This window comes from Equus caballus, chromosome 27 (genome assembly GCF_041296265.1).
Source record: "Equus caballus isolate H_3958 breed thoroughbred chromosome 27, TB-T2T, whole genome shotgun sequence".
NCBI classification, from domain to species: Eukaryota; Metazoa; Chordata; class Mammalia; order Perissodactyla; family Equidae; genus Equus; species Equus caballus.
This window is the reverse complement of record NC_091710.1, coordinates 57,519,357-57,541,242: the sequence shown is the minus strand read 5'-3', so window position 1 is coordinate 57,541,242 and position 21,886 is coordinate 57,519,357. Positions and strand designations below refer to the sequence as shown.

Genomic DNA, 21,886 nt, shown 5'->3' with positions numbered 1-21,886 from the left:
TAAAAAAATGTGTAAGGATGACGTCTCATTAAGAGATGGGAGTACCGATAGCTATCACAATTTTCAAAGGCATAGACCAGTCATGGGCTGGAGCTGGCTCATATTGGCTTGTGAGAGTTGATTAAGTACATCTCTTTCCAGCTCCTCATTCAGTGACATCATATTGGTACCTTGAAATTGGCCATAGTGGGAGTATTTACACCACAGAAATTGGCAAACACTTCAAACCAGGGCTTCTCTCCCCACTCCTCTGAAGAGCTGATTTACCAGCACACCACTGGACATCTCCCAGTTGGCTACCTGGGCCACGATTTTTCAGAATGCCGTAATGCCTCACAACCTGTGCCCTTTCATAGGGACAACTTCTCCCAATTCATTTGTGATGGTCATTGGAGCCCATCTCCACATAGGGCTAACTGGCATTATCTGACATTATCCCATGTGGTTGATTTTCCTCTGCTGACTCCTCTAAGCCACACCACTTCCAGTTGCTAACCAGTGGCATAGTTTCCTCTCCTGCCTTCTGTTCAAATAGCCAGCAATGCTCAGCTCCTCTCTGTTGACAGCTGGTCTCCCATTCCTCCTAGCTCCCACCTGGCCTCCCAGAACCCCTCTGCTCTCCTCATGCCTCTCCCCCAGAGAAGGTTCCCCTTAATAGACTTTGCTCATCCATCACCCAGAGGCTGTGCCTTTGTGCTCCCTCTAAGGAGGATACGATCAGTGTCCCCTCATGAAACAGAGGGACAGTGTCATGAGGGCAAGAGACCAGGGTGACCTAAGGTGCCTGGAAGTCTGGGGCAGTCAGAGGGCCAGCCCAGCAAGTACCCAGAGACGCTGTTGTTAAAGGGCTGCAGACAACTTAGCCACCAAGCCTGACCCGGTGGTCTTGCATTTGATAGACAGAGGGAGAGGGATCTGGGAATTCCAGGCTCAGATGACAACAGACATAGAAACTCATCTATTGTGTTGGGCAGAGAAAACCAAGTTTGCAGTAGGAGGCTTGGCTCCAGTCCCAATTCTGCTATCCTACATCAGTTGTGTGAGTTCTAAAGGTTGGGCCTTATCTGCAAGGAGGGATCAGCCTCCAAGGCAAAGGTCTGTCTCGGTTCTAACAATCTATTGCTAGTTTATTTCACTGCTTTGTTCTCACATGAAGCAGTATAGAAAGAAAACAAGCACATGTCACCATGGAAGCAGTCATACAGATGACAGGCTAACATCAACACCATATCTGAAGTGACTCTGAAGGTTGGACTTGTTCCCAGCATTTCAGCAATGGTTGTGTTGTCTAGATCGAATCACTCCAGCCAGGATGGGCAGCCAGTCTGTTGCACCTCCCTCCCTCCCTTCTCTAGAGGGAGTTCAACTTGCAGGGCTCCAACGTGTAAGACTTGAGTCCCCGTCTTCAGAGCAGTCACGGGCTTCAAGTCGAGGGCCAAGTTGGGCTGGGATTTCCATAACAAAGAAGTTATGAGAAGCTGTGGTTGTCTAGTGAGTGGTAAGGATAAAAAGTACTGGAGGAAGAGGACACTGAAGCAGGCCTGCTCAGTGGGGCTTCCCAGGGACGCAGAAGCAGGCATTAGGTCGAAGTCCAGCCCTGGATCCACTTCTGCCTGCCTTTAGGGGCCCGACAAGGTTGCTTAGCCTTCCAGAAGCCTCAGGGCCTCATCTTCAAGACATGATAATAATAGGATCGACCTTTTGGGGTTATTTTGAGCATAAGTCAAGCAGAGCATTTGGCACAGAGCCTGGTGTGTAATGAGCACTAAGTAAATGTTAGCCACTAACATCATTATTGTTATTCCCCATGCTATTATTATAATTATAAAAAGAGGTGGGAGGTAATCTGAGTCTTGAGGAACAGGGTAACGTGGACAGGCCAAGAACAACTTGGGACCTGGTGGAGACGCTCCCTTTAAGTTATAGATAGAATATCAAGACACCAGAACTCTGAGACCCTTGGAGATTTACCACTCATTTCTAGACTGGAGTATCTGCCATCCAGGACTAACCATCAGAGGGGAGCGAGCGTGGCTCCAGGAGATGGTACCAGAAACGTCTGCCCTGTTAGAGTCCATACTGTTATGAAGCTATGCTTTTTGTGAATTTTGGTACCTTCTTATGACTACGCCAGGCTAAAGTGACTTCTTTGCACCTATGACGCCCTGTAAAATTATTAGCCATTTGTGCAACTGATTTGGCCCTTCCTTGGGTTCTTTTGAATTGTGACCTAAATCTATGATTGCTCGCTAACTGTCCCTATATAGATTTCCTCCCTCGTTAATCAAGGGCACAAGCTCCTGGAGGTCAGGAAGGTTCTACAGCCTCTGCATTTCCCACAACTCTTCGTACGAGTCTGTGCATGGGGCGAGTGCTCAACATATTTGCTGGTTGTTTGATTTTTTATTCAATACGTTGCATAAAATTTGACTAGGAACATGTCAGATAGAAAAACATTCCTCCCAAAGGAAAAAAAACGTATTGGTTTACTGAGGAGGTATAACATACTCGCAGTGAAATGCTCAATCGGATTTAACACATTCATACTCTCAGCCCAAACAACACCAAACATTTCTATTATCCCAGAAAGTTGCTTCTGTCCCTTTCCCTTGCCCCTCAAAGCCACGACTGAGGTGGTTTCTATCACCATACGTTAGTTTCACCTGTTCTAGATTTCACGTGAATGGAATCACACAGTAATGCTTTTCTGTGTCTGCATTCTCTCCCTAAGATACTATTCTTGATAATCATCCATATTGTTCCATGCATCAATAGTTCTTTCTTTTATATTGGGGAGTAGTATTCCATTGTTTGAACATACCCCAGTTTGTTAATCCACTTTCTAGTAGATAGACATCTAAGTTGTTCCAATGACTAAAACTGCTATGAGTATTATTGTACATGCTTTCTGTGGACATGTTTTAATTTATCTTTGATAGATACCTACAAGTGGAATGTGCTGGGTTGTATGTATTAATGTAAATGTGTCTACTAGCAGGGTTATAGGTAGCTTAACCTTTTACATATAGCTCTGTTCACTACCTAAAACACGTAGGAAAGATGAAAGGGAAATAATGTTTACTGAACAAATGGATCCAAATATTAATACATTTGACATTCCCAATATTCTTAGAGGTAGACACCACCACCTTCACTTTCAGGTGAGAAACCAAGGCTCAGGAGGTTAAGTTACTGACAAATAGAAATGGCAAGCAGTAGGATATATTGGAGTATGTTAGGAAACCATTTAGTGTAAACCCAATTTGGCCTGACTTTGTTTTTCCAAAAGGGCCTGACTTGACCGTTGAGCATGCATTGTATATCTGCTTTAAGCATTTCCTGTGGTATGGATTATTTGCGTCGACACTACTTACACTATCTAGGCATCTAGACAATGGTTGCGAGTCTGTGCTCTAGTTGTAGTACAGTGGATCACCTCTTGATCAGGTGGCAGGGTCAGCCTGGCTGTGGCATTGTGCCAGGCTGAGCAGAGAAGGTTTTGGAGCTGGACAAAGAGTTGTGGACTTGCAGACTGGCTACTATCAGGATGAATCCGGCTGAAGACGTCTTGTTTGGCAAGTACGGAGTTTCAAAAGTTGGGGGATGAGATGCCTGTAGGTGGCTGTGCCTTCATGTTAGTCTTCCCATTTTGACATCACACACTTACCATGTGCTCCTGGCCACCAATTTAGTCTACAACCCTAAAATTCTATTCTAATCTTTGTTTGAAAGATTAGGAGACCCAAGACCAAGAGGATATTTGAAGCAAATAAGCAAGCAAACAAATAAGCTTGGCCAACCCAGTCTCCTGCCTCTGGCCTCATCATGGCTGACTGTTGGCTTCTGATGCTCACAGCCACTTGACCTTCCAGTGCCCTCCTGGAGGCGTCTCGGTTGCTCTTGTCCCTGGGCTCCCACCACATTATGTATGTCTTGCAGCCCTTATCACCTCATTGTATCACTGTATGTTTGTCATCCTTTATCTGCATTGAATGGTAAACTCCTGAAAATCAGGGATTTCAACTTTGTATCCACAGCACGTCTCACAGTGTCTAGCACATAGTCTGCATGGCACTTTCACTCTGGAGACACTAATTTATATATTACTCTACCAATTCTATACCAAGGTCATGTCGACTGTTGACAAAAATAATCCATAACCACTCTATAAATGAAAATTTGAGTGAGTTTATTCTGAGCCAAAATGTGAAGACCATGGCTTGGGGCCTTCCTTCCCAAAGGAAGAAAGGGCACCAAAGAAGTGGGGTGTACAGAGTGGTTATATACCCTCAAAGAGCATGTTTCACATATCATTGAAATGTCCCTTTTACAATAGTCATGAGACTGCTCTGTCGGCACAGCAATTGATGGATGCGGCAGGTAGTAGGTCTGCCATCTCAGTGGACACGGCAGGGTGGCAGGTCTGCTGTCGCAAGCTGTGTGGTCACATGTGAGCAGAGCAATCAGTTCCTAGCCTATGGAGAGATGCTTATCTTTAAGGAAATGCCAATGTGGGCAAAAGTTGCCCCTATATCTTAAGGGCATTTGTTCTTGCCACAGGAATTGTTCAAAGCGGATATACAATGCCTGCTCAATGGCCATGTCAGGCCCTTTTGGAAAAACAAAGTCAGGCCAAATTGGGTTTACACTAAATGGCTTCCTCATATACTCCAGTATGTCCTATTGCTTGCCATTTCTATTTGTCACAATGCAAATAATCCATAACCAATCTATAAACCAAAATTAGAGTGAGTTTATTATGAGCCAGATCTGAGGACTAGCTTAGTCCTGGGCCTTCCTTCCTTGGGGAAGGAAGGGCACCAAAGAAGTGGGGTGCACAGAGTGGTTATATACTGTCCTGGAACAAAGAGCATCCAGCACACATGATAGGAACGTCCCTTTTACAACAGTCATGTGATTGCCCAGCCAGCACAGCACAACTGTTCACACAGTAGGTAGTAGGTCTGCTTCTTGGTGGACACAGCGGGGTAGCAGGTCTGCTGTCTTGAGCTGGGTGGTCACAGGGTGGGCACAGCAATCAGTTCCTAGCCTAGGGAGAGACGCTTATCCTTAAGGAAATGCCAATGTGGGGGGAAGTTGCATCTTTCTCTTAAGGCCATTTGTTCTTATCTTTGGGACACAGCAAATGCTTAAAGCAGATATACAATGCATGCTCAATGGCCACAGTCAGGCCCTTTTGGAAAAACAAGGTCAGGCCAAATTAGTTTTATACCAAACGGCTTCCTCATATACTCCAATATATCTTATTGCTTGCCATTTGTTTGTCAGTCATAGGGTGTTTTTTGGTTTTTCTTTCTTAACTCAGTATTACTTCTGTATAGAAAGCAAAATTACTCTTCATATGTTGCATAGAGATTCCATTAAATATATTATGATAACTTCCATAGTGGCTGGAACAAGGAGAGAGACAATTCCCTGAGCCTGGCTGAGCCTGGAGGGGACAAAGTCGAGATTGTCCCAAGAGGATCAGGATCACACTCCCTGTTCTGTGCAGCACTTGGGAAGGTCAGGGAGATGTCTGTGTAGTGTACTTCAGGAAGCATGGGGGTCCCTATGCTGGCCATCACCCCAAGCCCCCAGTGAGGCCTGGAGGCACCCAGGACTGCCTGTGAGCAGGGACGGCCCCAGCTTACTGCCAAGAGAGACCCCAACTCTGGGGAGGGGCTGCAATGATGAGTTTAAATGTCCCCAAATCCTTGGATATTATCAGAACTGGATTACTTGAAAGAAAATAAAGAAATCTGATATTTTCCTTAGAGTAGAGAAACTTGTTAGAGGAATTGAACGCCTGTACCATCTTTGGTAAGTAAGCAACTCCTTTCAGGTCTTGTTTCCCCACACTGAGCCTTGCAGCCAGGTGACTCCTCCACCACCCCCGGCTACCCCTCACATCTACAGAGGCGTTCCTCCTGGGCCCCCTGCTGTTTCCCTCCTCCACTGGTGGAGATTCCAGAGGGCAGAGAACACATTCCTCTTTATAAGCACAGAGTGCAATGATTGGAGCAAAGTAGGCTCTCAGAGGTACTTCTGACCTGAACTGCTTTGTGGGCACTGTTGTTACTGTGTGGACTCCTGCTGTTACTCTCTGGGCTCCTGCTGTTACTCTCTGGGCTCCTGCTGGTGCTGTGCAGGGTCCTGCTATTACTGTGTGGGCTCCTGCTGTTACTGTGTGGAAACCTACTGTTGCTGTGGGCTCCTGCTCTTACCCTGTGGATTCCTGTTACTTTTCCTCCTCTTAGTCCAGCTCCTTCACAAGGAGCTATGTGGATGTTGGCAAATTAGGTTACATTTAATTCTCTTCTTATGTCCCCCCATGGTGATAGTGGGGTCTTGGCTTGGCAGTATCTACCAGAATTCCATATGCAGTTATCCTTGACCCAACAATTCCAATTACAGTAATTTACTTGCAAATATACCACCACGAATTAAAAAACATAAAGAAAAAAGCTTCATACATACAGTTATTCATGGGGCTGTAGGGAAGGAAGATATTTCCTCTACCCACTCTGGGTCCTTCTGGCTGGACAACTAATTAAATTCACATGAGATGGAATAACAGGAGAAAATTAAACAAAACTTTATAACATACACACATGGGAGAGACCCAGAAAAACTGAGTAACTTGCCAAAATGGCAGAAGCTCTCACCTTAAATACCATCCTCAGCTCAAGACAAAGGAGGATGTTGGGGGTGGGTGGAGTCAGTTATGGCAGATTACCAGAAAAGCACAGTAAACAAGAGTAAGGTTATTGTGCAGAATTTAAGTCCTTGCCTTCTTACTGATAAGAGTTTCTAGAGATAAGGTCATCCCCCCTTCTTCCTGGTACAGAAAGGGAGACACATTTAAGGAGGGAGATTTCCTTTACAAATGTAAACATCTCTTTACAAAGGGTTAAAGTCTATTTTTCAGAGTTTCTCTCATGTCTGCAGTTTTTAAAAGTAACCAGCCCAAAATAATCCTCATGCCAAAGAAACATGTCTTGGGGTGGCAAATTCCAGTCCCCCACAGGACATTATTTTTAATAGCAAAATATTAGAAAGAACCTAATGCCCATCCATGGAGAATATCTAAATAAACTATGATATATTCACATAATGGAATAATCCACAACTGTGAACGAAGTAAAGAAAAGAAGGCAGGGAGGGAGAAGGAAAGAAAAAAAGGGGGCAATTCTTAAATCCGGGATATGCAAGCAATATTACTAACTTCAGTCCACAATCCCTTTTACATTATTGTAAAAGCATGTAGTCAAAGAACGCTATTGTAATAAGCACATCTGAAATAACTTACAAAAATATTTTTCCAAAATATGAACTTACTATATGCTTCCTGCAATGTGTTCAAAATATAAAAACACGCATTTTATGCCGAAAAATATTAAGATCAAATACTTATATATTGTTCACTATCCACCAGGCACTGTTTTAAATATTTTCCATATGTTAATCATTTAATTCTTATAAATATCCTGGGAGCTAAGTACCACTCTCATCTCCATTTTCCTTGTGGGGAAAAGAGGAACAGAGAGGTTACAGCCTTAGCGAGTCCACACTCGCCATCAGCCACTCCTGGACCAACCCCCGCAGTCGGGTTAGAGCCGGGCTCTCATCACTGGGATCTGAACTCTGCGGACTGATTCAGCGGCCTTGCTCCCCGTCCCTCCCACTAACCCCCACATTCTTTTTTCCTAATTGGGAGAAAACCCCACATGTGGAAGCGGGGCCTCCAGAACACTTCCGACCCTCCAGAAGGCTCTGAACAGTACTCTAAACGGCTTATAACAGAAAGCACTTGAGTCTTAAAGGAAGTAGGGAAGATGAAGCGCACAGGAGGTTGCGGGCAAATCCGAGCCGGTGCTGAAAGTCACGCTGCGTCCCGGGCAGGGTTGGACTGGAAACTGACAGCTGGGTCGGAGCATGCGCGTCTCACCGCAGCCGGGACGCTCAGCAGCATCCAAGCCCCACCTCTTCCGGCGGGAACACAGCGGGTACCCGGGCCCCGACGCATCGCCGCTTCCGGTTTCCCACGCCGCGCTCACCGAGCACGCGCCGGCAGGGGCGAAGCGGCGCCATTGCGCATGCGCGCGCCGCGGCCGCGGTGAGCAGGGTAGCAACACAGCCCCGCGGAGCCCCGCCGGCCAATCAGCGCGGCCGGAGGCGGGACTTCTCCGCGGCTCCCTGGTCAGGGCTGGGCGACTTCCGGCAATAAACCCTGTGTTGGCGGCTTTAGGGGCCCTGAGGCGGCGGAGCTCCAGGTGGGACGGGCGTTCTCGGCCCCAGGTTGGCGCCCCAGGTGGGGACGGGGTCGGGGGCGCCCGCGCTCCAGGTGGGGAGGGGGTCGGGGGCGTCCACACTCCAAGTAGGGACTGAGGTTGTCCGCGCTCCAGGTGTGGACGGGGTGGGGGGCGTCCGCGCTCCAGGTAGGGACTGAGTTGTCCACGCTTCAGGTGGGGACAGGGGTGGGGGCGTCCTCACTCCAGGTAGGGACTGAGGTTGTCCGCGCTGCAGGTGGGGATGGGGTGGGGGCCGTCCGCGCCCCAGGTGTGGACGGGGTCGGGGGAGTCTGCACTGCAAGTAAGGACTGAGGTTGTCCGCGCTCCAGGTAGGGACTGAAGTTGTCTGCGCTCCAGGTGGGGATGGGGTGGGGGGCGTCCGCGCTTTGGGGCGGGTCGGGGAGGGGTATCTGCGCCCCAGGTAGGGACGGGGCGGCGGCGTCCCCGTTCCAGGGGGTGGACGGGATGGAGAGGGGGGGGCGTCCGCCCTCCAGGGGGGAACTGAGGTTTTCCGCGCTCCAGATGGGCACGAGATGGGGGGGCTCCGCGCCCCGGGGGGGACTGAGGTTGTCCAAGCTCCAGGTGGAGACGAGATGGCGGGGGTCTGCGCCCCAGGTGGGACTGACGTCCACGCCTCAGGTGGGGACAGAGAGGGGGGCGCGTCCGCTATCCAGGGTGGGTACTGAGGTTGTCTGCGCTCCAAATGGGAACGGGGTAAGGAGCGTCCGCGCTCCAGCGGGGGACTGAAGGAGGGGCGTCCGCGCTCCAGGTGGGTACTGAGGTTGTCCACGCTCCAGGTGGGGGCGGAGGGGGCGCTTCCGCGCTCCAGTGGGGGATTGAGGTTGTCCGCGCTCCAAGCGGGAACGGGATGAGGGGCGTCCGCGCTCCAGAGGGGCACTGAGGTTGTCTGCGCTCCAGTTGGGACGGGATGGGGGGCGTCCGTGCTCCACGGGAGGGGACTGAGGTTGTCGGTGCTCCAGGTTGGGACGAGATGGGGGCGGGGTCCGCGCTCCAGACAGAGGCGGTCTGTCTGCAGCACGATGCGGACTCCCGTCGGCCGTTGCCCCCGCAGTGTGGGCCGCCCTCTCTGCCCCTTCCATCTCCCTTCGGCGACAGCCCCTTGTTCCCGTTCTCCGTGGACCCCGGCCTCGGTGACTGCCCTTCCCCTGCAGTCCACTCTCTGCCTCTTCCACGGCTTCACTCCTCTCTCTCTCCTCTGTTCCTTGTCTGCGGCTCTCTCTTCGGTGCCTTCTTGACGTATTTCTCTTGCAGCTGACCCTTGTGAAGTTTGCATCCTTCCTTCGAAGTAAGCTCGGATCCGCCTGTCTTCCAACTGGGTCCCATCGCTCTCCTTGGGCCTTTTCAGACTCTTTTTGAAAACTCAGGAATCCAGAGGATCCTGTTTCCCTGTGAAGCCCTCTTTTCTTGCCACCTCCAAATCCTTACCATCCAGTCCAGATCAGAAAAGACACATTTTCTCTTACTCTTTCATATTCCATTTCTCTTTCTCTTTTTTTCATGTTCTCTAATTCCATGAAGCGTCTGTGATTCTCTCTCACACCTTTACAGTAAATCTCATTTCTGATTCTCAACCCTCAATTTACCATTTCTCGATGTTCTTTCTGGATCAGTTTCCTCCACACTTAATAAGCGTATTCATTGTTTAAGTTATTTGGAAGTCTTGTAAGGAAAAGAAAGCAATAAAAAAGATCAAATGTCTGTCAAATTGAGACCCAGTCATTCTTTCTTATCTCAGGAAATGAAAATTATTTTCTCAAAATTTATGATGAAAAATAAGAAATAAGGGGGAAAGAAACCCCTTTGTCAGTCTTTTTCTCTGAATGTCATACTATTATTTTCATTGCAACTTGCTTCTTGTGTATAGTGTATATAGTGCCAGCTCTTGCTCTGCCCTTACAGTTAACTGCTGTCCATAGTGGTTATTCCATTTCCTTTTCAGCTAACTTAAAAACAAATAGCAAAATACATGTAGCCTTTTACAATTTATTAGAGTTATGTTTCCTGTCGTGTTTTCTTTGTCTTAGTGTTTTTATATTTAAATCAATCATTACTTTAGGTCATATCTGGTGATGTATATAATATAAAGTAAAAAGGTGGGCAAAAAACCCTCACTGTGTTATGACATCTGTTTTCATAGGATGTTCAGGAATTGCTACTGTAGAAACAGTGATAGAGCAAGGACACTGGAGTGAGTTCTCTGAGTGTAACTCCAAGCTCCACCAAACCTTTTGCCTCAGTTTCTTCATCTATAAAATAGGGAATTAAACCTGTAAAATGGGGATGATGACATTCCTACCTTGTAGGGTAGTGGTAAGGACTAAATGAGGTAATAGAGGTAAATTGTTTAAGATAATGCCTAACCCATACTAAGATCTAATAAACGTGAGCTGTTATTATTATCATTAGTTAACGAAAAGTATGCTTGTTGAAGGAAAGACACTTCTTGGTTAGTCCTGACTCTAATGTCAGAAGTTTCCACTCGCAAATGAACTTGGTGAAGTCCTATTCTGCAGTGCTCCACCCCATGTCCTGTAGTGCTCTGCCCCATGTCCTGTCCATGCTGTGCCCCATGTCCTGTCCTTGCTCCGCTGCATGTCCTGTCGGTGCTCCACCACATGTCCTGCCGTGATCCACCCCCATGTCCTGCCCGTGCTCCCTGATGGCTTTTTGTTATTGTTTGTAGTAACTCTGCTTCCAGAGTCTGTGCTTTAGTTCAAGAACTGTATAAGATTATACTTTAAAATAAAGCTTGATTGTGATTCAAAGAGCGTAACATGACAAATCTATGGAAATATACATCTTCAGCGAAACAAGTCTTTTCCTCTGTGTTGAAAAGAAGAACCTTAGAAATGTACAATTTTTTATTTGCGTTGTCCATTTAGTTGCATTTGACTCCTTCCAACCCATGGAAATACACTTAGCAGCTGAAAAATTCAGACCAACTATATTCGTTTCTCACAGAGTTGTTAAAGTCAAAGTGAATGATCTCTAGAGTTTTGTAGTTGTAAAAGAATTGATTATCTTGCTGGAAACACCAAACTGATTCTTAACTTTACAGTGGAAACTTTGAGTAAGTGGTGTTACACGGATTGTTTGTGAGGCCTGAATATAAGTGTATTACATGGTGAGTGGGCATAGTGTCTAAAGAGATAAGTACAAAGTTTCTGTGTCAAGTTTTGAAATATTTTGTCAGCTGAGATGTCAGAAGTTTCTGTTGCCTAATTAGTTGTACTTTCTGCCTCCATTGTCCCATTCAGTCTGTCCTGCAGGCCTTGGCAAATTATTCTCAAAACAGCACTGCTCATGTCGCTACATTGCTCAAAAACTTAATTATTTAGAGAATAAAGTTCAGACAACTTTGATAGTCAACATTCTCCATGATCTGGCTTCTACCCACCTTTCTTGGCTTCTACCTGCCAATCTTCCCATAGATTTCTATTTCAACCAACCTATACTGCTTATTATTGTCAAATGTGTCACCTGTGTTCCATCTTCCTGTTTTTTCACCCACATTGCTATGGCTGGAATTTTTTCCTTGCTTCTCTGTTCCCTTAAGATCTAACCATGTGTCAAGGCCAAGCTCATGTCCTAGTTCTCTTCAGAGTTTTCCCGGATGGTCTGGTTTTTACTCTGAATTTCCTTTAGTTATCCTCTCTACTCTCGTTCAGCACTCAGATTACAGATTTCACAGATGTGTGTATTTTTGTATGTTTTACATATATTTACTTTATTGTGTTGTGTGTGGGTTTTCCTGTTTTTAGTCCCTCAGCTAGAGGGCACACCTTAGGGAAGGGACACAGCACAATAACACATTTAGTCAGTGCTTAAATGTTTGTTGTAGAAATAATCCTGTACGTGGTCTGCTTAGCAGTATTCTGCACAGTTGCCACTTGACTTTTTTTCTTAAACACAGAACTCTGAGTCCACAGTTTTAATATGGTATTGAAGATACCTTGGCACTTGTCAGAGATGGTTCTAACAGACAGTTTTCTCTTGTACATGTTTTATGCGACAAAATTTGCCATTTAAGCATCATCTGCTACATCATACTACTACCCTTCCTTTGTAGGAGCGTTCTCTGGCCTGTTTCTGAAGCTTCACACATCAGCAAGTCAGACGTGTACTGTCAGAGACCATTTTGGGTAGTTCTGTGGGTTATCTCTTAAGTAGGGGGTTGCTTTTGCGTTTTAGGGGGATCAGTAGTTGTGAGACAAGTCTGCAAGACGAGGCTTATCAAAATAGTGCTGAGATTTAAGGCATGATTTATCAGTATCTTCTAAAGCAAGAATTTAAGTGAATCATTATGTGACTGAAAAAGATGTGTTCTGATTATGTTAGTTTAACAAGATGTGGAGATTCTCTTGGTCCAAATGAAAATGACTTCATATGTTTCAGATATAAACTCAATTCCAGTTCAGGAAGTAAGCACTTGTGGTTGATCCAGGAATGTTGAAGACTTCTAATTTCCTTCTGAACTTTTTTTGTCTCTTCCAACCAGTATAAATGCCTACTTAATAGTATGTTTTTTGTTAGTTGTAGTAAATGTAATTGGGAGATGGTATTTGAACACTTCCATCTCTCATGTACTCTATGATGTAAATATTCCCCATTAGTGGAATACCCAGTCTGTTTTGCACATGAGAGTAATATAACACACTACTCTATTGAAACTTTTTTTTTTTTTTGAGGAAAATTAGCCCTGAGATAATATCTGCCGCCAATCCTCCTCTTTTTGCTGAGGAAGACTGGCCCTGAGCTAATATCCGTGCCTATCTTTCTCTACTTTATACATGGGACCCCTGCCACAGCATGGCTTGCCAAGCGGTGCCATGTCTGCATCCGGGACAACTGGTGAACCCCAGGCCGCTGAAGCAGAATGCACACACTTAACCACTGCGCCACCAGGCAGGCCCCTATTGAAACTATTTTTGATTGAATTATTAGCTACCTTTTTGTAGCTAAATTCAGTGTATACTTTTCACTTCTTAATCACATTGGCTTTGTTATAACATTTTCCTCTCTGTCGATCATTTCTTTCTTAAAATGCGTTCTTCTCCTGATTTGCTACTTTCCCCCATACCTCTCTAGCTGTTCCTTTTCAGTTTCCTTCCTTGGCTCATCTTCATCTGTCTGTCCCTTAAATGTCAGTGCCTCTTAGAGTTTTTTCCTCAGCTCTCTTCTTTTCCCATGTATGTATACTCTGTGATATTCTCATGGCTTTGATTAGTGTCTAGGACTGATGATTTTCCTGTCTCTCTCTCCAGCCTTTCTCTCCTGAGCCATGGATCTATATATACATTCACTCATTCAATGTTTCTTAAGCTTCTCTTGCATGTCTGGCATTGTTCAATGTAATTGGGATAACAGAGTTGAACGAGACATTGCATTTTCTTGGAGGAAAACCGACAATAAGCATACAAATGATCTCAGACAGTGCTTATTACTGTGAAGACGCTATGTAACGGCAGAGAGACTGATGGGAGTGAGTGGAGCAGCCGCAGAGGGAGCTGTTCGGGTCAAGTGGTCAGGCAGGCCTTTCTGGGGCAGTGACGTTTTGGGTCGGCAGTGTGAATATCCAAGGCAGTTCTTAGCCCTCAGTGTGCATGAGATGACTGGTGGACATTTGAAAAAAATGCTTGTACTTAGCTATCACTGCAAATATTCATATTTAATTGGTCTGGGATGGGGCTGAGCACTTGTGCTTTTTAAAAGCTTCCAAGACTGTGGCGTTAATGCACAGCAGGGGTTGAGAACCACTGATCGAGAGGAAGGCGGTTCCAGGCAGTGGAAGAACTGGTATTCAAAGTCTTGCTCTTACCAAGTTGTAAGCTTTGTGGAGGTAATAATGTCTGTTTCATCATTTTTAAGTCATAGTTTTTATACTTGGAATCTAGTATAGTGCCAGTACAACAGATGTAGCAAACCTAGGAGGCATCTCCAAAACTGAAATCAGGATCTCTCCCTTCTGTATTCCTTATGTCAGAGCCAGGTGAGAAAATCAAAATCTGGGTATCTTTGATTCCCCTCACACATCTAGCCTGCCTGGCGTTGTTCGTTGCCCCATGCGCCTTTCCCTAGGATAGCTTGGAACACTGAGTGGATGAGAGAGCAAGAGATGGCACAGGATGGGAGCCCCTTGATTTCTGTTTGACTCTACCTCCTAAGAGTTTCTAGACTCTCTTCTCTCTGTTCCTGTTGCAGCCATACTCTCACCTTTTAAAGGCCAGTATTGAGTAGTCTGCAGTCCTAACTCTTGTTTCCTCCAGCTGCCTCCCCCCTCAATTCATTCTGCACAGTGTAACCCTGAGTTCTGTGAACCTCAAATCTAATGGAATCACTTACCTGCTGAAGTCTGTCTCTTGACTCCTCATTGACCTCAGAGTAAAGTCCACTCCTTTGACTTGATCTCTCCCTTAATTGCTTCTCCATTCTTCTAGCTGCTCCCTGCTCCCTCTCTTATGCAGTCATGCATTAACAGCGGGGATCCTGTCTGAGAAATGCATCGTTAGGCAGTTTTGTTGTGTGAACGTCATAGAGTGTGCTTACACGAACCTAGATGGTACAGCTTACTACACGCCTAGGTTATGTGGGGCCACCATCAAATATGCAGTCCATGATTGACTGAAACGTTTTTATGCAGCACGGCTGTACTGTACGCTTCAGCCAGAGTGAACTACATACAGTGTCTGAACATGAAGATGTTCACTTTATGTTGCTTCTGATCTCTGGCAAAGAGACTTTTCTGTCTGGTACAGTGCTCCCTATTCTTCCTCACTCCCTGACTCCTGCTTGTTCTTCAGGTGTGAGCTGACATGTCACCTCTGGTACACCTTTCATGACATGGGCAATTTGGGGCTGATAAATCCACCAATACTTATCCTGTTTTATCACTTTAGTACAACTGAGGTACTGTGTTTTCTTCACCATTTTACCACCAATGTCTAGGCAGCATTTAAGGCATATGCAGAAATTTAAATGTTAAGTAAGAACTTTATTCACTAAAATTAATGAATAGATGTTCTAAATGAAAAGAAACTTTAGTTAGTTACACATATGTTTTCAACATAAATTAAATTTTTTATAGGAGAACTATGCCGTTTTTGGGTCAGGACTGGAGGTCTCCTGGATGGAGTTGGATTAAAACAGAAGATGGCTGGAGAAGATACGAATCTTGGAGTCAGGAACTTGAGAGAGAGCATGACCACTGTAGCATCAATCACAGCATGTAAGTTACAGCCCAGCAGAGCCATGTCGTTTGCTGCGTACTGTCTATAGCTTCAAATATTTTTCAAGCCACTGCAAAGCTGTGTAGCTTGTCACTTCGCTGAGAAATGCCTGCACACAAGGCTGGTGTGAAGAAACAAGTTATTTAGCTGCAGACTGAGCCTAGTACTTACAAGGTGCTGCTTGCTTCTTTTTATTGAAAACATTTAATACTTACTATATGAGAGAGAGGTGGTGTTGTCATTAACCCCACATTACAGCTGAGGAACTTGAGGCAGCAGAGATAGAGTTTTGGCAGCGCATGTCAGAGACCCAGGTAGTAGTAGCTTCCACAGGCAGAAATATATTTTCTCTCTTGAAAGCCTGAGTTGGTGTAGCGACTTTGCTGAGGGTGGAAAGATGTTTTGTCTTGTTGCTGTGCTGTCCCAAGAGGTAGCCTCGTCCTCATGGCCCAAGGAGCAGTGCTGCCCATGATATGCGCATCCTGGCCAGTGGGCGGAAGAGGAGGAGCGTGCGTGTCATATCTGCTCACACCTCATGGGCGAGAGCGTGGCTGAGGGGATGCTGCGAGGGGGTGGGGGTCATCCTCATGTGTAGCCATGTGTCCAGATCAGAGTCAGAGGTGGGTGAACACACTGGGGGTGGAGGGCCATGGAGTGGTACCTGGCATCTCCATCAGATCAAAATCAGAGGTAGGTGAACACATAGTGGAGTGGAAGGCTGTGGAGTGGTACCCGGCACCTCCATCAGATCAGAGTCAGAGGTGATGTGAACACACAGCGAGGTGGAGGGCCGTGGAGTGGTACCCGGCGTCTCCATCACCAGTGGTATGTGAGCATTTGGAGAGTTAGAAAGGTCTGGGGCTTCTTCCCCCAAGCTGTCATGGGTCTAGTCATTAAATTTACTGTGTATTTTCATTTGACACTTCCATAATTACCAGTTGTGTGTATTGAACTTACAGGTTATCTGTTTTTCTGACAGAAATTTAGCAGCTTTAGACTAGAGACTGATTTTTGCAGTATTCAAAGCAGAAATTTTTTTTTAATTTTTATTGAATTAATGATAGGTTACAATCTTGTGAAATTTCAGTTGTACATTATTGTTTGTCAGTCATGTTGTAAGTGCACCCCTTCACCCTTTGTGCCCACCCCCCACCCCACCTTTTCCCCTGTAGCCACTAATCTGTTCTCTTTGTCTGCATTTTTAAATTCCTCACATGAGTGGAGTCATACAGAGATTGTCCTTCTCTATCTGGCCTATTTCACTTAACATAATTCCCTCAAGGTCCATCTGTGTTGTTGCAAATGGGACGATTTTGTTCTTTTTTATGGCTGAGTAGTATTCCATTGTATATATATATACCACATCTTCTTTATCCAATCATCAGTTGATGGGCACTTAGGTGGCTTCCACGTCTTGGCTATTGTAAACAGTGCTGCAATAAACATTGGGGTGCATGGGACTTTTGGAATTGCTGATTTCAAGCTCTTTAGATAGATAGATACCCAGTAGTGGGATGGCTGGATTGTATGGTAGTTCTATTTTTAATTTTGTGAGGAATCTCCATACTGTTTTCCATAGTGGCTGCACCAGTTTGCATTCCCACCAACAGTGTATGAGGGTTCCTTTTTTTCCACAACCTCTCCAACATTTGTTACTATTTGTTTTGGTTATTTTTGTCATTCTAATAGGGGTAAGGTGATATCTTAGTGTAGTTTTGATTTGCGTTTCTCTGATGATCAGTGATGATGATCATCTTTTCATGTGCCTATTGGCTATCCGTATATCTTCTTTGGAGAAATGTCTGTTCATGTCTTCTGCCCATTTTTGATCGAGTTGTTTGATTTTTTGTTGTTGAGTTATGTGAGTTCTTTGTATATTATGGATATTAACCCTTTGTCAGATGTATGACTTGCACATATTTTTTCCCAGTTAGTGGGTTGTTTTTTTTGTTTCAATCCTGTCTTCCTTTGCCTTGGAGAAGCTCTTTAGTCTGATGAAGTCCCATTTGTTTATTCTTTCTATTGTTTCCCTTGTCTGAGAAGACATGGTGTCTGAAAAGGTCCTTTTAATACTGATGTCAAAGAGTGTACTGCCTACATTTTCTTCTAGAAGCCTTATGGTCTCAGGTCTTACCTTTAGATCTTTGATCCATTTTGAGTTTATTTTGGTGAATGGTGAAAAAGAATTATCAATTTTCATTCTTTTACATGTGGCGTTCCAGTTTTCCCAGCACCACTTGTTGAAAAGACTTTCATTTCTCCGTTGTATGCTCTCAGCTCCTTTGTCAAAGATTAGCTGTCCGTAGATATGTGGTTTTATTTCTGGGCTTTCAATTCTGTTCCATTGATCTGTGCACCTGTTTTTGTACCAGTACCATGCTGTTTTGATTACTGTAGCTTTGTAGTATGTTTTGAAGTAAGGGATTGTGATGCCTCCAGCTTTGTTCTTTTTTCTCAGGATTGCTTTAGCAATTCGGGATCTCAAAGCAGAAATTTATTTTGCATTTCAGATTAAAGTAAAGATAATGCATAATATTTGTTGAACTTATATTGTGGCATTTTTGCCATTCTGAATTTTATTTTCTCTTAATAAAATATATACAAGGTAGGTGATTACATATGCTGTTAGTATTCGATAATTAGTGTTGCACAGTTATGAATATTCAAGGTTGTCTTTTGTCTCGTGATTTTTATAGCAAATTATTTAAATTTACTGTTGGTTGAATATATATGGAAATATTAGATGTTTACTTGTACTCCCAGTGTCCTGTTAAATGGAGAGAGTCCTGGAAGTCACCCTTTAGGATGGGTAAACAGGTTACAGGATGTTGGTTTAAAAAAACTGTCATTCTTGAAATACCATGTTACTGCTGCTCTGCACTAAGGAAGTTGCCTGAGTTTCTCCTTTTCTTTGAGTATTCTTTTCCTTCTCAGCCCAAACATGTGTAAGTGCCTGAGGGTTCATTTCTCTGCACACACACAGAACTAGGGAACGCAGCCAGGATGTGAACCCCATGTTCTCTCTTTCCTTCCCCTCCTACAGACACTCCCACTCACCCCTCCCATTCACACTTTGGAAAAGTCCTTGGAAGTAGTAAGGGTTGCTCACAGAAGCTTCTCTGTGTCAGCTGAAGAGGTCCAGTGTCCCTCCTGAGACAGACGGCTGCATCTCAGCCCCCGTTAGCTGTCCACTGCTGGAGACGTGCAGGGAGAATTCGCAAGCCCTCCCTCCTTCACCCCATCCAGATGCCTCTCAAGTCCAGGCCCTCCCTCTCCCACTCTGCCTCCTTCCTTTCTCCTCCTCTTTCCCATTCCCACCAAAACGCATATCTAGACCTGTGGGAGAGGCTGTGGATGACCCAGAGCCGCAGGAAACCTCTGATATTTCTTTCTTTCCCTGGAAGAAAAAGCAGTTTAACTTTGAGCCTAAGATTTGATAAAGAAGATAAAACTGTATGTAACCATCATTTTAAGTCACTGTATAAAATTACCTTATCTTCCTCCAAATGTCTTTGAGAGACAGAGCACTCGTAATTCTTTGATTTGTAATTGGCTTTCTAAAATTAGGAAGAATATTGCACTAAAAATCATTTAGGCAATCAAGATTCTAACTGACTTTGTTAATTTTCTTTTTTGTAAATGGACATGAAAATAGAAGACCTTTAAATATCTCCCTGCTTACTTTTCACCTCATTTTTGAATTAAATGTTCAGAGGAAATAGGTAAGAAATTATGCAGTTCAACGTGGTCAATTCGGGGGCAGCCAGCCAGTTCTTACTGTGAATCCTGATTAATCTGCTCTTTTAAGCAACATTCATGATATTGTGGAAGTTGATGATGGAGCAGAATTAATTCCTATTTTGAATACTTAGTTCTTCTTTTAAAAGATGTCTAGAACTTACAAAATATTTTACTGCAGAGCACAGTTTGATACAGAGGATTCACTTTCACCCCTTCTGGGGAAATTTACTTATTAAACTGTAGATGCAAAAAAGAAGGTAGATTGGCTGGGCCACAGATTGATGGGAGGACAGCCAGTTGAGGATTCTGGTAGACCAGCAGACCAGGTGAAGAATGGTGAGAGCTTACCCACGGCAGTGTCTGTGCAGTTGGATGGGGTCAGAGGGCAGAATCAGCAAGAGAGCCAGTGACAGGCCAGACAGGGGAAGAGGGGAGCCCCAGAACGAGCCTCAGGTTTGGGCTTGGGAGATGGTCCTGAGTAGTAGTGGCTTGACCTTTGTACAGTTTGTGTTGTTGCCATGAATTGTATGATTTTCGTGAAGGAAAGGCATTGAAGAAGAGTGTTGAGGTACTATATATCTTTAAGAATTTGCAGCATTTCCCATCAGGTTTCACTGTTAGTAACCATAGGCTTAGTGGAGGATGTACAAAGTTGTTCCTTGTCTTTTGTGAAGCTGAAATTTGATAAAGGCGTAGATGGTCAAATATATCGTGTTTAGCTCTGCCTTAACAGTGACGTTCCTAGGGGTTTCTCCCTTTGCATTTAATTTGTTAAATCTTTTCATCACATTATTTTTATTTACAGCTCATTAAATGTTTTGTTTCCTATCCAGATTTGAATATCTTAAGGTTTGTTTTGGTTATTTGGATCTCAGTGGGCATGGCAATGGAGATCATTGTAAATTTGGGGCTCCGTAAAAGTTATCTTCAACTCTAGTAGTTCCTAAGATATCCCAAGATAGTTGAATTCTATAAAAAGCACTTTTAAATTGTGGCTTCCACAGGAAAAAGAAAAGCTGCATTTTTGATTCCCATATGAGAATGCAAAAATGGTCTCTGATCACCATGACAGACAGAGAATTCAAGGGTCCTCTGGCCCTGCAGTGAGAACTGTGCTCCCTGGGTCATAGTACCTAGATGGGGAGACTTTCTTGTACCCATTTATTTAGTTAAATAAATACCCCATTGTTGTTTTGGTGTTTTTCCCCTTAGGATCTTTAGAGTATTGTTACAAGTTTCAGGAAAAACCCAGATGACCTTTCTTTGTATTTTTTCTTAGTGACTTAGAAAGTTAGCTTCAATATCAGACTCAGCTGTTTCAGGCAGTATTTGATGTTGCTGCTTTTTTAATTAATGATTTTGTTTGGATTGCAAACACCTGTCTGTTTCAATAGTGCATTTTTTTGTCAATTATAAGCCAACAAAAAGTCATACCTGAAGCGTATAAAGTGAAAAGCGAAAATTCTTTGCTAGCTCAGATCCTGTTCCTCACGGGTAGCCCAGTGTGTGGTCACTGTCTTATCCAGATGTCAGTCTGCGAAGCATCAGTCTTTTTCTCCAACCCCTTCCTGTCCGTGCCTGGAACGATTTCAGTGTCCATTTTGTCGCGCTCACAACACCCTGGCCTCTCCTTTCTTGACGTCCTCCTTCCTAAGATTTCCTTCTTTTCTCTGTTCCAGCCACCCACCGATGGTCCAAAACCATGAACTAAGGCATCCCAATCGCTGAACATAATCTCTCTCCCTCCAAGTTTCCTGACTGCCACCTGCATCTCGACCTATTGTTTTCCCATCTTATCAGCCCGCTCTTTTGCGGGTCCCTTCTTGTCCTGCTCGTATACTGTGATCCATTGTTTCGGTAGTGCTCTTGCCAGTGCCCTAAGCTTCCATTCCAGTCTTTTTTTAGTGTACCCATATAGCACATCTCAAGCTTAAATGATCCGACACATGAGCAGCTAGGAAATGCAAGGAAGAAGAATCTCACCAGAGCACATAGTGAGCCCGCTCGGCGACTCACCCCTTCATCTGCTCCTCCTCTGCTCACTCTCCCCTGTTGTCACGTGCTCTCTTCCGTGCTCACTCATTCTTCACTCACTCAGTGGACTGCCGTTGACGGACTGTCTGCTCAGTGCTGTCCAGCAGCTCGACTCTGTTTGGTCAGCTTGTGCTCTCCTCTTCCTAAGTACTCTCTCAAACCTCCTTCATTCTCCTCTAACTTCTGAGTCCCATTACGCGTCCGCCGTCTCTTAGAAGACTACCTCAGCTCCTGCTGCACCAACGAATCTGAAGACATCAGACTTGTTCTCAGAACCTTGGATTTTTAGTTTTCATCTTCATTATCTTTATCCTGAATCTTTATTGGTTTTATCCAGAAATGCACGAGATATCTGGATCAGACTTTTTTATTAATTACCTCGTTGTTAACAGAAAGCGTATTGGCCCTCCTTGCCCCAGTGCTTACCCCTATGGGATGAGAGCCTATGGCTAGACAATTCACAGTGAGGGGCCAGGGAAAAAGGACTTGTCTCTGCTGATAGACTGGAAAGACACAGCTGTGCCTTCCCTTCCAGCAAGGGGCTCCTTGGAAACGGAATGGGCCTGAGTC

At 44.7% G+C, this 21,886-nt stretch overlaps 1 protein-coding gene across 25 annotated transcripts in view; it reads left to right on the top strand.

Annotated features, from left to right (window-relative positions):
• Window positions 1–21,886, top strand: part of FBXO25 (F-box protein 25) — a 182,966-nt gene that overhangs the window by 111,976 nt on the left and 49,104 nt on the right. For 4 of the 25 annotated variants that reach the window (XR_011433162.1, XR_011433157.1, XM_023630622.2 and 1 more), the window contains exons 1-2: window positions 8,104–8,276; window positions 15,400–15,540. Coding sequence is in view for 16 of the 25 variants with exons in the window: in XM_023630622.2 (XP_023486390.1) it covers window positions 15,407–15,540 (134 nt within the window). In the remaining 9 variants the exon portion in view is untranslated. Of the gene's footprint in view, window positions 1–8,033; window positions 8,348–15,399; window positions 15,541–21,886 lie in introns of those variants that run through there. The other 21 variants (XR_011433161.1, XR_011433156.1, XM_014736667.3 and 18 more) reach the window with 12 other exon arrangements.